Here is a 13,463-nt window from a genome sequence, read left to right as displayed (position 1 = left end):
TTAAACTGTGTGATTTAACCAACAACGAGGGCTTGTCCTGAAAAGGAAAGTTTTAGGGAACTACGGAGAGCCTTAAAGATTAACCTCCATGAATGAATAACAAAAACTCCATTGTACATTTATGTAATGATTATTAAAGGAAAATTGGGTCTTCAAGACAGTGAAACAATTTTCATGGGAAGCACTGTCAACTTGTTTTGTGTGTTTAAACGATTAAACTATTGTATTAGAGGAATAGTTCACGCCGAAATAAAAATGATTTAATTATTTACTCATGTCATTCAAAACCTGTATGACTTCCGTTCTTCTGCAGAAAATAAAAAATATATATTTGCCCCCATTGACTTCAATTGTATGGACACAAAACTGAGACAATTCTCAAAATATCTTTTGTGTTCAACTTAACCGTCATATACAGGATTTGAATGACAAAACGATGAATAAAAACATGACAATTCATATTCATCTCAAATGATTCAAATTGTTTTATTTTCGGTCAACTATCCATTTAATTATTAAACGACTAAAATTTCTTGAGACTTTGCTCAAAGTAATATTCTAATTTAATCTCTCCATCACGCAGTTGTTCTTTGCGAGTTCTGGGTTCTTGTTCCCATGGTAACAGTAATATTTTGTCATTCCATAGGACAGCTCTGCTAGAAGAAAGCTTGGACTTTTCCAATGTGTTTGATAAGTGATAATAAAGATATTTTAAGCTATTTAACTTTCAGATTGTTGTGTGTACCCAGATGAAGGATTTTTATTAGGCCATAAACACCCAATTTGTTGAGCTTTGAAGTCAATTTAGAGTAAAATTGTCTGGCAGGAATAACTGATGACTCTGTGTGACCCAGCATCCTGTTTCAATGTGAAATATTACATTTTCATGGATGCAATGCAACAATGACATTACTGATGGAGTTAGGTTGCCTGAAATTTTATGTAAAAACATGCAACTAAATTACTTTATTTTAACCCAAACTAAATGGGGAAAGCTTAAATGACATGTGATTATTACACACCATCAAAGAATGTAGCTTATTTAGATCTTTGTGGAAATAACAATGTGCAGAAGTTCATGGAATGCTGAAGCTGTGGTGTAGTGATGGCACATTCAGCTGCTCATGAAAGAGATGCAAGTTTAATTCTGGTTGCAATTTGTCTCGTTCAACAAAAACGTCTTATCCACGGTCTCTGCTAATAAAAAATGGTAAAAGCCTAAAAAATAACCCAGGTAAACAACATGAGTTGTGCAAATAAAAGGTACATCAGTCTGGCATGAGTCTAAAGTACAGGAAGTTTCTCCGTCCTGTAATCCTCTAGGTCACATGGTGTGAATAGAAAGCGTCATTGTGACATCTCCATTTGTCTTTGGCTCACAGCGCCCTCCTGTGAACAAACAGAGAACATCTATTTTTAAACAACTACCAAAACTTTACCAATTTTATATTTATATATTTAAGTATACTTAACTGAACTTTGAAAAAGAGACACATTTTAATATCTTATAACACATAACTGACGTTCTTGTTCCTAGTGATGAGAAAAGGTTTGTTTGTTTTGAAGTACCAGTACACTTTTTGCTTTCTGAACCGCAACTTCGAGCATGGCTTGGTTTGAGAGAATCTGTTGTAAACTTGCAGAATCCATTTCTAGTAGCATTCCTACACACACACACACAAAGCTTTACACACTCATACTCATCACACACTATGGATCAAAAACCCCTTATAGTCAGGCCAGAAATCCAGATGCTGCGAGTAACTCACCTGTGATGTCAGCACAGTGGGCGGATTCTAACTGCTGCACGACACTGAAAAGTGTCTCGCCGATGTTTTCCACATCTTCTGTATCGGAGCTGTCACTCACATCTGTTGCCACGTCGCCCTGCCTACACCCCAGAAACAATAAATGTGACATTCGTCTTAAAGTTTCGGATTCATCTTAATTTGCTCGATTTCTTGATTTCTGACAAACACACCTACTCTTTTAAAGTTTTTAAAGCAGTCTCGACTTGCTCCTCGAGAAGAGTGTGATTTAACAGAAGCTGAAGCACTGCCTCCTTTTTCTGCTCCAATAACATACCTGCCCAGTTTTTATAGTCATGTTATTATAACAACGGACTTTAAATGCACTTTCCACACAGTTTAATGGGAGGATGGACATATCTACCTGTGACCTTCTGTGTGTGGCCAGTGTTTAAAAGGTCAATAAGGTCATACAGCTGTTCACCCAAAGAATCCGAGGAAACAGATACTGCATCATCGGTCTGAGACACACCTTCACTAGGAAAACAAATACAGGTCAAGCATAGGCTGGGTTCTGAATGGAGACATGCATATGCATTCACACATTACAAGAAAACGTATAAACTTTTTAGAAGCCGATACCTGTTGTCAGACGACGTCAGAGCACCCAAAGCTCTTTCTATTGCCTCATTTAGCAGATCTTCATCCTGTAGCATCTGATTCACTACAGAAGCAGGCAGCTCCAGCAACATACCTGCAGCCAAGCATTACATAATAAACTAGGTTACAGCGCACTTTTTCACACGTCACAAAAGTTATAAACATAATAACATCACCTGTCAATTTAGGTGTCATGTCTGTATATTTGGGATATATGACATCATACAGTTTCTCTCCCAAAGAATCCACATCTTCATCACCCTCCATCACCGCAGCACTAAATAATAACTATTCCCCCTCCGATCATTTATTTATCGGAAGAACGATGTTATATCTCACACATGCTGCCATTTATATAACTAACGTCTTCTAACTTTGTTTAAAATATAAATCGTAATATTTACAGTCAACATACATCTGAGCAGTGTTGCGCTCAACGAGCGCACGAAAATGACGTAGAGCACATAGTGTGTGACTTCATCCTCCGTACTGATATTCATCCGCGCCGTATTTAAAAATGCAAACGCGTTTTCATTTCGAGTCCATCGTGTTGAAGCAGATTGTTTTATTGGTTCGTGCGGACTTTTAAACTATTTTTTTTATTCTGTATAAACACTTAAACTAACGTTGCTAATCCTCACCGCGGAGGGAGACACTAAGTATTACGTAAGCTCCACCGGAACCGGGTCTCCTTCCTTTTCCTCTCTCTTCCTCTGTCGAGAAGGTAACGTGGTCGACTTGTGTTACTTCTTCAACGCTTCATTTAACAGTTTGTTAAGCAAATGTTCGCAACAAATGTGTACGAGAGTGCGTCGAATATGTTGCACGTCTCATTACGACTGTTTAGTTGATAAAATTGACAGATTGATTTCATTATAAACGCAACGTGATGGCTTTGCGTCGCGAGGCCTTTAGTGAGACAGACACCGGATCACTCAAATATGGCCATAAATCACATTTTAAACTGCATTAACTCCTTATGACCGTCGTGTAGCTTGAGATTTAAACCCTTCCTTGTGTTAGACAGCTGTAAATGCCTTTTTTGTTCTATGGTGGTCTTTGTGTAGAGAATGTGATAAGATCTTGATTGTATGATGCGGTTTGGTCATGCTTGTCTTATGTATTGTCTTGGTTTATGTAGGACAGTTACCATGGCTTCGTCTCATCTGCAGTGGATGGTTCTCAGGAACAACTCGAGTTTCCTGATCAAGAGGAACAAACAGACCTACAGCACCGTAAGTGACTGAAGTTGCATTGGATGTGACTCGTATCTTTGGAAATATTGAAAAGCGGAGAGTGGTTTCTATTCTCTTAATGGTCTTTCGAGAGAATGACAGTTCTGTGTATTTGTTACACGTGTTGTGTGTGAACTTGCACACCAAGTGGTTTCCATTGTATTTGTATTGGTAACTCCAGACAATAAACACCACACGCATTGACTATTAAAGATCACCAGCTTTACTTTGAACTCATGGATATGGCATTTATCTGTCTTGCATTTTTAATACAAAGTCTTACGGTGAGTTTTTCTCTTCAGGAGCCAAATAACCTGAAGGCCAGGAATGCCTTCCGCTTCAATGGTCTCATTCACCAGAAGACTGTTGGCATCGAGCCGGCTGCTGATGGCAAGGGTGTGGTCGTCACCCTGAAGAAACGTGCAGGTGAGGGTCCATCACCGCAACAATTTGATGTCAAATTTACATGGAATCTGTGATGACCAAAAACTTTGATAGGTTTTATTCAACCTTTGCACAGCTTTACTGGAAAGTTCTTGAGTTGTAGATTCTTTGCATTGACTGTTATCTGTGATGTGTCTGTCTGTATTATTAACAGATGTGTGTTTTTAGGTCAGCGCAACCCTGCCAAAACATACGAGAAAATCACCATCAACAAGAACTCTCGTGCCACTCTCTCCAGCGTGAGAAACATCATTCGCAAAAATAAATACAGGAAGGACCTCCGCATGGTATGTTAACACTTTTCTTCACCTGCAGAGAGAGAAAAAAACTGAATGTTTGCTTTCAGAAATATAAGTATGTAAATCATGTTTTCTAATAGCATGTTTAACACACTTATGCTCAGGGCTGTGAAGTACATATGTCGCACATGCTACGAAAAGAGCTAAGAATTAATGTTTGTGTGTGTGAAGTGCATTTGTCGTTGTTATTGTTTGTTTGTGAGTTAAGCTAATGGCGCATCACTATTTGTTTTCGATTTTATTTAGTTTTTGCGATTTAGAACTGTACTGTGTCCATTGATCTGTGCGGTGGGGGAAAACACAGAACTATAATGTTGTACAATATGTCCTCTGCTTGTTCTGCGTGTCTATGAGTGAATGAGATTTGTGGATTCACACACAAATGGATTTGTCTTTATCTTACTATAAGAGGACATGAACACTTGAACTTAATCCAATTATTCTAAATTCATTTTACGAGCTCAAGCATCGTGGTGACGACCCACCAAAAATTAAGATCTGCTTAATTTGAACCAGATGATAAAATAATTAGCTTATTAAACTTATAAACTGTTGTGAACACTATAGTGTACTTTAATATTTACTTTATAGTAAAGTTAAATTATACTGTAGTACACAAGAATTTTGCTGCCGTTTACTGTACTAAATACTATATTGTATACTACAGTATTTAAATGGATAAATGTATTTACTACTGTATAGTAAAGCATTGAAAATACTAAGAACTAAGAGAAATTGTTTTGTGGATCATGAACTTTCTCTCTCTGTCTTCCAGGCTGCTCTGAGGCGCACTAGTGCCATCTTGAAGAGCCAGAAGCCTGTGGTGGTTCGGAAGAAGCGCACCAGGGCTACCAAGAGCTCATAAATACAGTGCATAGTCAACTTTTGACTTAATAAAAGTGTTTTTGGTCAAACTTTCTTTTCTGCTCTCAGTTCTTATCTACATACTAAACACTGAGCAGTACTCTAATGTACATGTGGAGCAAGTTGCACTACCAACAGTTATTTTGTGCATTTTAAAAAAAATGGTTTAAATGTCATGTACTGCTTATAGACGGTTTTACTAATGTAAAAATGTGTATGGTGTTTGGTGTCCAAACCGCTTTACTGAGTAGCCTATTCTGGTTTGCAGGTTTTTGGAAAGATCATATATTTTTTTTACTTTTCTATTTGCACATGATCAGACTGTAGAAAATTGAAATGGTTTCATATAGTTTAATGCAAAGAGGTCACTAGAGTGGACGGCTATTTACCATTTCCATTTAGCAGACGCTTTTATACAAAGCGACTTAGATGAGGAAACGTTGGAAGCAATTATAACGACATAGGCAACAAAAAATATAAGTGCATCAAAACTAGTCCATTAAAGCCTAGCACAGTATACAAAGTAATAAAAAAATTATTTAAACTCTTTAAAAACAACCGCTGTCCACTCAAATGTTTTGCTCCCTGTAAAATGCAATAAAACAAAGGACCAAGTCCTAACTGAGGCATGAAAGGGCAATTAAAAGGCTGTGTTACACAAGTGCCCTGGAACCGATTGCCATGGGAGGTGACCTGCCCAATGTAAACTGTGATTGGATTTGACGTAAAACATTTTTTAATATGTACCGAGTGCCCCCGTTTCATAAATCTTGTATACAAAAACTGATACACCCACAATGAGTTATGATGGCTGTACTGTGTTAAATACTGCAGTGTGGCTTGGAAAGTTTTATTCTGTCACATCAGTGCAATCTGTTGAGTTCACCCACTACTTAATGATTGAATTGATCAGGATAAAGTAGAGAACATTTCTCTCTCTCCCCTCTGGCACCGTATTACATTGACAGAAGTGTGTACGTGTGTGTGCTGTTGGCTTTAGTCCTCCTGGATTAGGTTTACCAGCTCGTGTGTTCGGAGGAAGATGATATTTCTAATAGTGTGAGCATTATATGATCCTGGATGATGCATCAGTCACAGGTCATGTGTGTGTGCGTCTGTGTTTTGCTGTGTGTTTGTTGTCAAGCTTTCGAGCTGCAGGACACGATACACGCTCTGATCGAGGAGAACATCCAGCTTCACGACCAGCTGGAGAACCTGACCAGAGCCCTCCGAGAACTCCGACAGCTTCTGTTTCACCACAGCGACGGTACAGAACCCGTCAGGAGCCCCTCCTGTGCTGGTCTACATCATTCTTTACTCTTTCAATGTTATTGACGTTTTTCTAACAATATGTACATTTTGTCAGTTATGGAAATGTGAAGTTCAGAAAAATATGTTGAACTCATGAATAAGTTTCAATAATAATATATTTCTAAAGCACATCTAAAACCAACACAGTTCTGTACATAAGAGTCATAAAATGAACAACAATAAGGTAACAAAAACAAATAAAGACTACAGCTCTCAAACTGAGTTTAAAGCCAGTGAATAAAAATGTGTTTGTATTTTCATTCTCAGAGGAATTAAGATCGAATGATGATGTGTTTAATTTAGATAAACGTCATGATCATGATGAGGATTTTCAGCATCTCTGGGATGAATGGTCACAACACAGTGAGTCAGTCTCTCTCTCTCTCTCTCTCTCTCTCTCTCTCTCTCTCTTTTTCTCAACTTCACAAAAATCCTGAAAATATGGAGTCTGCACTAGAATTCCTAACATGTTAATTTGACTTGAAATAAGCATTTTTGGCCCTAATTTTGTAGACCCAGCCAGTCTTTATTGACTCATGTAATGATGGAAACTCTGGACTCTGACACGTGTTCTTTGACCATATAAGGATGGAAGCCATTGATTGACAGAATAAAACCGTTCATGTTCATAACTGAATATTAACATTATTTTCCGAATAATGCAAACTGTATACTGCATACTATTTTGTAGAATTTTGTAGAACTGAGGGAAAGGTGGTATTGTTTCTATGTAGAGGATTTTACATGAAAAGTTAAGGGTTAGCATTCTCAGTGGTTCTTCTCAAAGTCAACAAAAGCAATTCAAATGTAATCTTTCAAAAACACATGGTTAGTACCATAATAAAATCATGGTTCATCATTTTCAGATTAAATCTTCACAGGAATTCAAATGTTACTACCAAGTAATATTTAATGACATAAATTGTAGTAGATAAAATAATACTAGTGATTATGTTCCAGATGCAGGCTTGATCAAAAATGATTTATTGTGTCAGAACAGTGTGAATATGAACCAGTTATTTGTGATACTCATAAAGGTCTATCATCGTGTTGTAATTTATTGACATTTATTTGCACGTGTTGCAGGCATCACACCTGAGACTCACCTGCTGTTGGAGCATGCGCTCTGCGGACATGACCTTCATGGCTCCGCCCCCTTAATCTCAGGACTCATTGATTTACTGCTTCTCCTTGCTTTCTTAATGCTCGCACATGTTCTCCTATGAAGCGCACACACTGAACTTCTGTATCCGAAAGTTAGGATGTGTTTTACTATGAGTTCACACTTGAGATTCAATGCAAAATGTTACCTGCGTTTAAATAAATGCATTTACGTTTCAGGTTGTTGTTTTAATAGATTGAAATATTTTCTGTTCAGATTTTCAGAATAAAAATGACCATTAAAATCGTCCTGTTTTATCAATCCGTTGTTTGCAAGTAGGCTAAAGCAGTGGTTCTCTTTCTTGGTACGGCCCACTTTGTGTAGGGTACATCGCTTTGCGGACCCCTAAATAAAGACTAACAGTTTTAAACTTAGAGTTTTGATTAAGCCAAAAACATATTCAGGTGTACAATGCTGGAACATCAATTATTTGGGTTGACAGGCTTTTACTGAGGTTTGATTGTATAAAATGTGATGCATTGTCAAAATCTACCATCCATCTGGAGGCCACCGTGCTAAAGGTTACAACAGGCCTTACAGACAATAATAAAAATCGAATGCAAACAAACAACATGACAACAATGAAAATGCTTGTTTGTGACTAAAATGGCCGAGCTCTCTTTCTCCTGTTTTGGTCAACAGATGATCTCGCTGGTCTTTCTTCCATGCTGACACTGACCGTGACAAAGAAATAATACACCCAACATACAATTTTCGTCCACAGAAATAAATTCACGCCATTGTCGCAGGTGTGGGCGGGACGCCATGGAAAGTACCCAATTATGATCTTTTATATAGTTTGTGTTTTATATTACTTTTCCATGATTGATTATTTTTTTGTATGTTTCAATTTTTCTTTAATATATATATAGTTATCAGATTGGATTGTTTTGTTTCTGATATGTTGTATAAATGTAATTGCTTTACACCTCTTTTCATGCAATGGTTAGCTTTTTTCATACTCACACAAAAAAGATATACTTTTCTACGTTCCAAGAAACAACAAGTTCTATTAAAATGACATGCATATTGCTTAAAATAAAAATAAACAAACATGAAACCTACTTTGGTGTGAGAACTTATTTAATGGGTAGGCTTTGTAAGCATTAATTCCAATTCAAAATCCACAAGTATGGTAAAATGACAACGTACAACACTGAGTTAGACTGAGGGCGGTGTTTCCGATGTAGAACAGAGATTGTTTGAGACGTGACCATAATGGACTGAGCACTACTGAGGTAATCAGACTTCAAAACTTCTGAAACTGAACGTTCACATGCTTTCATAATGATTACTAGAACTTCAGACATGAACACAGACCTGGTACAGTACAACTTTGATTATTATTATAGACAAAAATAAACAAACTGAAACAAAAGAGATAGAAAAATAAAAACAGATCGAAAAGCAATATATTGTTCTCTGGAAGCCGAAATTTACACATAAAATAGAAATCTATCAACTGGAAGAGCAGTTGGAATACAGATAATAAAGTTATCTGCAGAGACTCTCTGAAACAACAGAGAATTTGGTTAAAAAGCGTGTTTTAAAATTTAAATAACATTAAATTAGCAAAAGGGACTGTATACATCAAAGGCTGCAGAATTTGACACACTGTTTGAAAGACATCACTGGTTTTCCTTGGTTTTATGACCATGATCATCGTATAGGATAATACACTTTCAAACATTTTGGAGAAATCATACACTTGTTTAAAACACACGCACACAAAACGCTTCCCTTAGTCAACAGTTGTTGTGTTGCTAGTGACATGAATCTACACAATTGTTCTCTACCACAGATGAAAGCACACAAGCGTTTCGCACAGTGCCTTCAAAATGTCGAAATGTTGCAACGGCAGATTTAAAATGTATCGACCTTTTATGATCGCATTTTGATGACCTGCGCTTGTTCCGAGAGCACCTTCAGAATGGACACACACATCACAAATAAATCAACACAACACGGCCACTTCATAAAACCACTGACATCGCAGGACACTTTACAACAGTTATAAAATAGCACCATTGTTACCCAGATAAAAGGGTTGTGACTCATGAAACCTGTCGAGAACATAATTATACATCTCACTTGGAAAACAAAACCAACTATTTTGTTCGAAAAAATGTATGGACCTTAAAAGGATTTATTTTATTTATATAAAATATACTTGATTTTTGAGTAAAATGTGACCTCGACATATTTTCAAGAGGCATTCGACCTTTATACTGCACCTGTCTTTGAACAAGACCATCCTAGCTGAGACACGCCCCCTCCCTTAAAGTGACAGGAGCACATTAGTCGATTAGTCGAACAAGGGCTATGCATGTTATGCTCTGGTGTATCTGTTTAGTGATGAACAAGATATTAGTTTGATAGATAAACGCACTTTACTTGCTGAACTGTGACACACACACAAACACAACAAACACACATTCAGTCACTAGCACAGCTATATCAAAATGTGACATCACACGCCTATACACACACACACACACGCACACACGCACACACACTTCCCTGTCTTATGGAGCGTTACAACAAATCTTTTGAAAGAAAACACTCCTGAAAAAGCTTTCCAAATAGAGACACACTTAGCTTTAATATAATCAATTATCATTTTTCTTCGTTTTCTTATTGCACTTTTAGCACTTCTTTTCTTTACATTTGACAAAATTATTGTATAAAAGATCAAATAAAAATGTAGTATATATATATATATATAAAATACCTCCCAATGATCTTTATTCGTCTCTGCAATAAACTGTAGACTCCTATTGTAAAAGTACACTTTTTATAATAACTTATTATTATTATTATAATTTGAAAGAGCAAGCAATAGAAAGAAAAATAAGAGAAAGAAAAAGAGAAAACTCCAAAGAAAGAAAAAAGTTTGGCAGTTTCTCCCTGACCCGGATGTCCTGAGTATTTGTCCCTGTGAGATGATTGGCGTGTTTTAAAAGAGTCAAATCTGATTGGACATCCACGGCTGGTAGGGGCAGGATTTCTTTTAGACTGCGGGAGTCTTTAGTGCTAAATCCCCCAAAGCCCCACCCACAGGCCCTCCTCTTGTTTCTGCAGTCCAATCAGCGGCTGATTATGGAAGGGGGCGGGGCAGGGACGGCGTGTGTAGTGAGCCCTCGAAAGCAAACCACACACACACACACTACAGAAAGCACACAGGTCCGACTTCAAGGTGAAGGCGTGATGTGGGTGTTGTCTTTGGTAGATTGCTTAAGCGTACAACAGGAAGTAAGGTGGGGTCAGACACCCGGAACAGGAAGTCAGCACGCTGCCAGCGTCCATTCAGTTGCTAAGCAACCAAAAACAAGCAACACACAATGTCATCGTGTAAGACAGTGACCACAGTTGCACATCTGCATCAAATACAGGGTTATGACTGTTAACTTAAATGATTAAAACATTTCTGCTGCTTAAATAAAAAATAGGGTTGTATAATGTATAAAATAAATTTTTACTAGACAAATAATAAATCATAAAATGACAAGCTAAATTGCTAAAAAATAAGATGAAACTCAAAATATAAGAATGCAAACTAATTTAAAAAACAATACAATAAATAAAAAACAATAAAATAGAAATAAGATTTACAAATAAGTCAATACAATTGACAAAAATCATCTTTTATAAAAAAATCGGGCATTTGTCAAAATGTTCATACAAAGGTCATTATCATGAAAATATGGGTGGTTTTTGACTTACCCCGCAGGTGTCTGCTAACACATCCGGCTCCAGCGTCTCACCGCTCCACGCCTGGAACCCAACGGCATTCTGGGCCGGAGGCTGGGAAGGGGCATGGCTCCAAATTGTAATGTTCAGGCAGTGGATAGTGATTCTCTGTTCAGCGCCTGAACTCAGCAGGTGTATGAAGTTCATCTGGACACGCCTAACGCCGAACTCAAGCTGAGGGCGTCCAATCAGAAACGAGTTATCAATGTTAACAATGTGATCAAGGTTGTGACTTTTTGTGTTTAAAGCAAGTGACGGTTAAAGCAAACAATTTGGTTGTTGGATGAATGTTTCAGACCTTGGCTGTCGTGATGGGTCTGAGGCAGGTGCGTCCACCCCCTGTGAAGTTGCACGTCACTTCAATGGAGTCTGAGGAACAGCCCAGGTTCGGGTCGATCCAATAAGTGCCTAACAAAAAAGTTCACGCAAACATTTACAACAGATGCCTTCCATAACTTTTATTTTCACAATGAAAATGAAATATTCAAATTCAATGGATGCCCCACACACACACACACCATCATAAAGCGTGTTCTGGCAGTTGTGTAGGTCCTTGCAGAGTCGAGCAGGATGGTCCCGTGTGCCCAGTGGGTTCTTCAGACTGTGAACCAAAGAACTCAAGTAATGGAGAGTGCGCAAGATCTCCGGTGCCTGATCCAACACCGGCATGTCCGACAGACCTCGGCCCTGCGGAAGAGAAGAATATTTATTAGAAAAACACAGACAGAATAACCTAAGATAAGTAAGATTATTGAATATACTGTATCTGTGTGTATGTGTCGAGTCTCAATGTTCTCACATCCAATTTCTGTGTGTGTGTGTCCGTAAACGCTCCAAGAACTACACCAAGATCATCATGTTTCTGTTAAAGCACACACACACACAAGAGAGTATTTAATTCAAAGTATTTTTTGCACCAAAACGTATTTGGAATCTTGAGTCAAATACTTACAAAATCCAGTGGGATTCTTGGTGGACCCTTTACAGGACAAAAATAATGTGGTATGAATATTAGATATTACGAACACATATGCATGCGTGTGAGAGAGTAAGGTGTGTGTTTACCGGAGCTCCAGGTGGGCCACGTGGTCCAGGAGCACCCTGAAAACACAAACAAACGGTTAGAAACGGGTAAGTAGTTCCATGGCATCATAATAACGCTGATCTTTCTGAATGATGAGATGTTGTGCATCCGTGTAAGTCAACACTTACTCTAGGACCCCGAACACCCTGCGTAAAAAACAAGAGAATCGTTTAGAAATCTTTTCTATGTAATCGAGAGTATTGTGAAAGAAAGTTAACGCATTCTTTACCATTTCTCCTTTGTTGCCGGTATCTCCCCTCGGGCCCTACAGAGAGACATGAGCGAGATCAGAGGTCAGCTGAAGGTCAGATATGAGCATCATTATCACTACAGTCCGTCATAAATGTACTCACTGGATTACCAGTCGGGCCGAATACGCCAACAGGACCGGCTAAACCCGCTTTGCCCTGAAAACGATGAACCAGCATGTACATAAACAAACAAAGCGACTTATTGAAATGAAAATCAGAGTAATTTCAAGAAAGCTAGTACTCACCACGCCACCCTGTGGCCCTTTTGGTCCCTGAATACCCTTCGGTCCAAAGTCTCCCAGTGGTCCCTAAAGTTCACACAAACACAAGCTCCATTAATGCGAATGTGTGTTTATGTGTGTGTCATCCACAACACAGCAACATTCATGAGCTGGAACATTAAATGACCACAGAGACCAGGAACGCACGAGGCTATTTATCACGGTGGAGACCTCGGCGCTGTATGTAAGGCAGCATTTGTGGTCTTAATTTTTTTTCTCATCATTGGTTTTATGAATCAAGACATCGAAGTGATGTCACAACCAAACATGCATGTAGTGTTTCATGAGCGTAAAGATCCAGGAGCTCAGACACACTGTTTATCACCACAAACACTATTTGTGTCAGATGAATTACTTTGGTTAGATGATTTATG

General features: G+C 38.1%; 3 protein-coding genes across 4 annotated transcripts in view; 1 reads left to right on the top strand and 2 right to left on the bottom strand.

Annotated features, from left to right (window-relative positions):
* Positions 1–113: 113 nt before the first annotated feature.
* Positions 114–2,881, bottom strand: LOC306911018 (uncharacterized protein). 2 transcript variants are annotated; one of them, XM_079486027.1, is made up of 7 exons: positions 2,585–2,881; positions 2,391–2,502; positions 2,173–2,285; positions 1,986–2,085; positions 1,770–1,891; positions 1,570–1,664; positions 114–1,389 (listed from the first exon to the last, which is right to left on the bottom strand). In XM_079486027.1, exons 1-7 carry the CDS (start codon positions 2,673–2,675, stop codon positions 1,348–1,350), a joined length of 675 nt encoding a protein of 224 aa, XP_079342153.1. In that variant the 5' UTR covers positions 2,676–2,881; the 3' UTR covers positions 114–1,347. The 2 variants fall into 2 exon arrangements, 1 of the variants encoding a protein (XP_079342153.1); XR_013788225.1 differs by having other exon boundaries at positions 1,121–1,389; positions 1,474–1,664.
* Positions 2,851–5,304, top strand: rpl28 (ribosomal protein L28). The gene is made up of 5 exons (XM_079486028.1): positions 2,851–3,132; positions 3,550–3,643; positions 3,946–4,069; positions 4,256–4,374; positions 5,162–5,304. The coding sequence occupies exons 2-5, from the start codon at positions 3,560–3,562 to the stop codon at positions 5,249–5,251; spliced, it is 417 nt and encodes a 138-aa protein (XP_079342154.1). The 5' UTR covers positions 2,851–3,132; positions 3,550–3,559; the 3' UTR covers positions 5,252–5,304.
* A 3,493-nt stretch (positions 5,305–8,797) lies between these two features.
* The window catches only part of col27a1a (collagen, type XXVII, alpha 1a), a 41,365-nt gene continuing 36,699 nt past the window's right edge, over positions 8,798–13,463 (bottom strand). Inside the window, exons 51-61 of the mRNA XM_079487016.1 lie at positions 13,054–13,116; positions 12,911–12,964; positions 12,787–12,822; positions 12,686–12,703; positions 12,539–12,574; positions 12,426–12,452; positions 12,273–12,335; positions 11,992–12,160; positions 11,772–11,881; positions 11,447–11,647; positions 8,798–11,036 (exon numbers count right to left, since the gene is read on the bottom strand). Of these exons, the coding sequence (XP_079343142.1) occupies positions 10,890–11,036; positions 11,447–11,647; positions 11,772–11,881; positions 11,992–12,160; positions 12,273–12,335; positions 12,426–12,452; positions 12,539–12,574; positions 12,686–12,703; positions 12,787–12,822; positions 12,911–12,964; positions 13,054–13,116 (924 nt within the window). The 3' untranslated portion in view covers positions 8,798–10,889. The remainder of the gene's footprint in view (positions 11,037–11,446; positions 11,648–11,771; positions 11,882–11,991; positions 12,161–12,272; positions 12,336–12,425; positions 12,453–12,538; positions 12,575–12,685; positions 12,704–12,786; positions 12,823–12,910; positions 12,965–13,053; positions 13,117–13,463) is intronic.

Source organism: Barbatula barbatula (genome assembly GCF_947034865.1).
Source record: "Barbatula barbatula genome assembly, chromosome: 22".
NCBI classification, from domain to species: Eukaryota; Metazoa; Chordata; class Actinopteri; order Cypriniformes; family Nemacheilidae; genus Barbatula; species Barbatula barbatula.
Note: the sequence above shows the minus strand (reverse complement) of the source record. Positions and strands in the feature narration are given on the sequence as shown.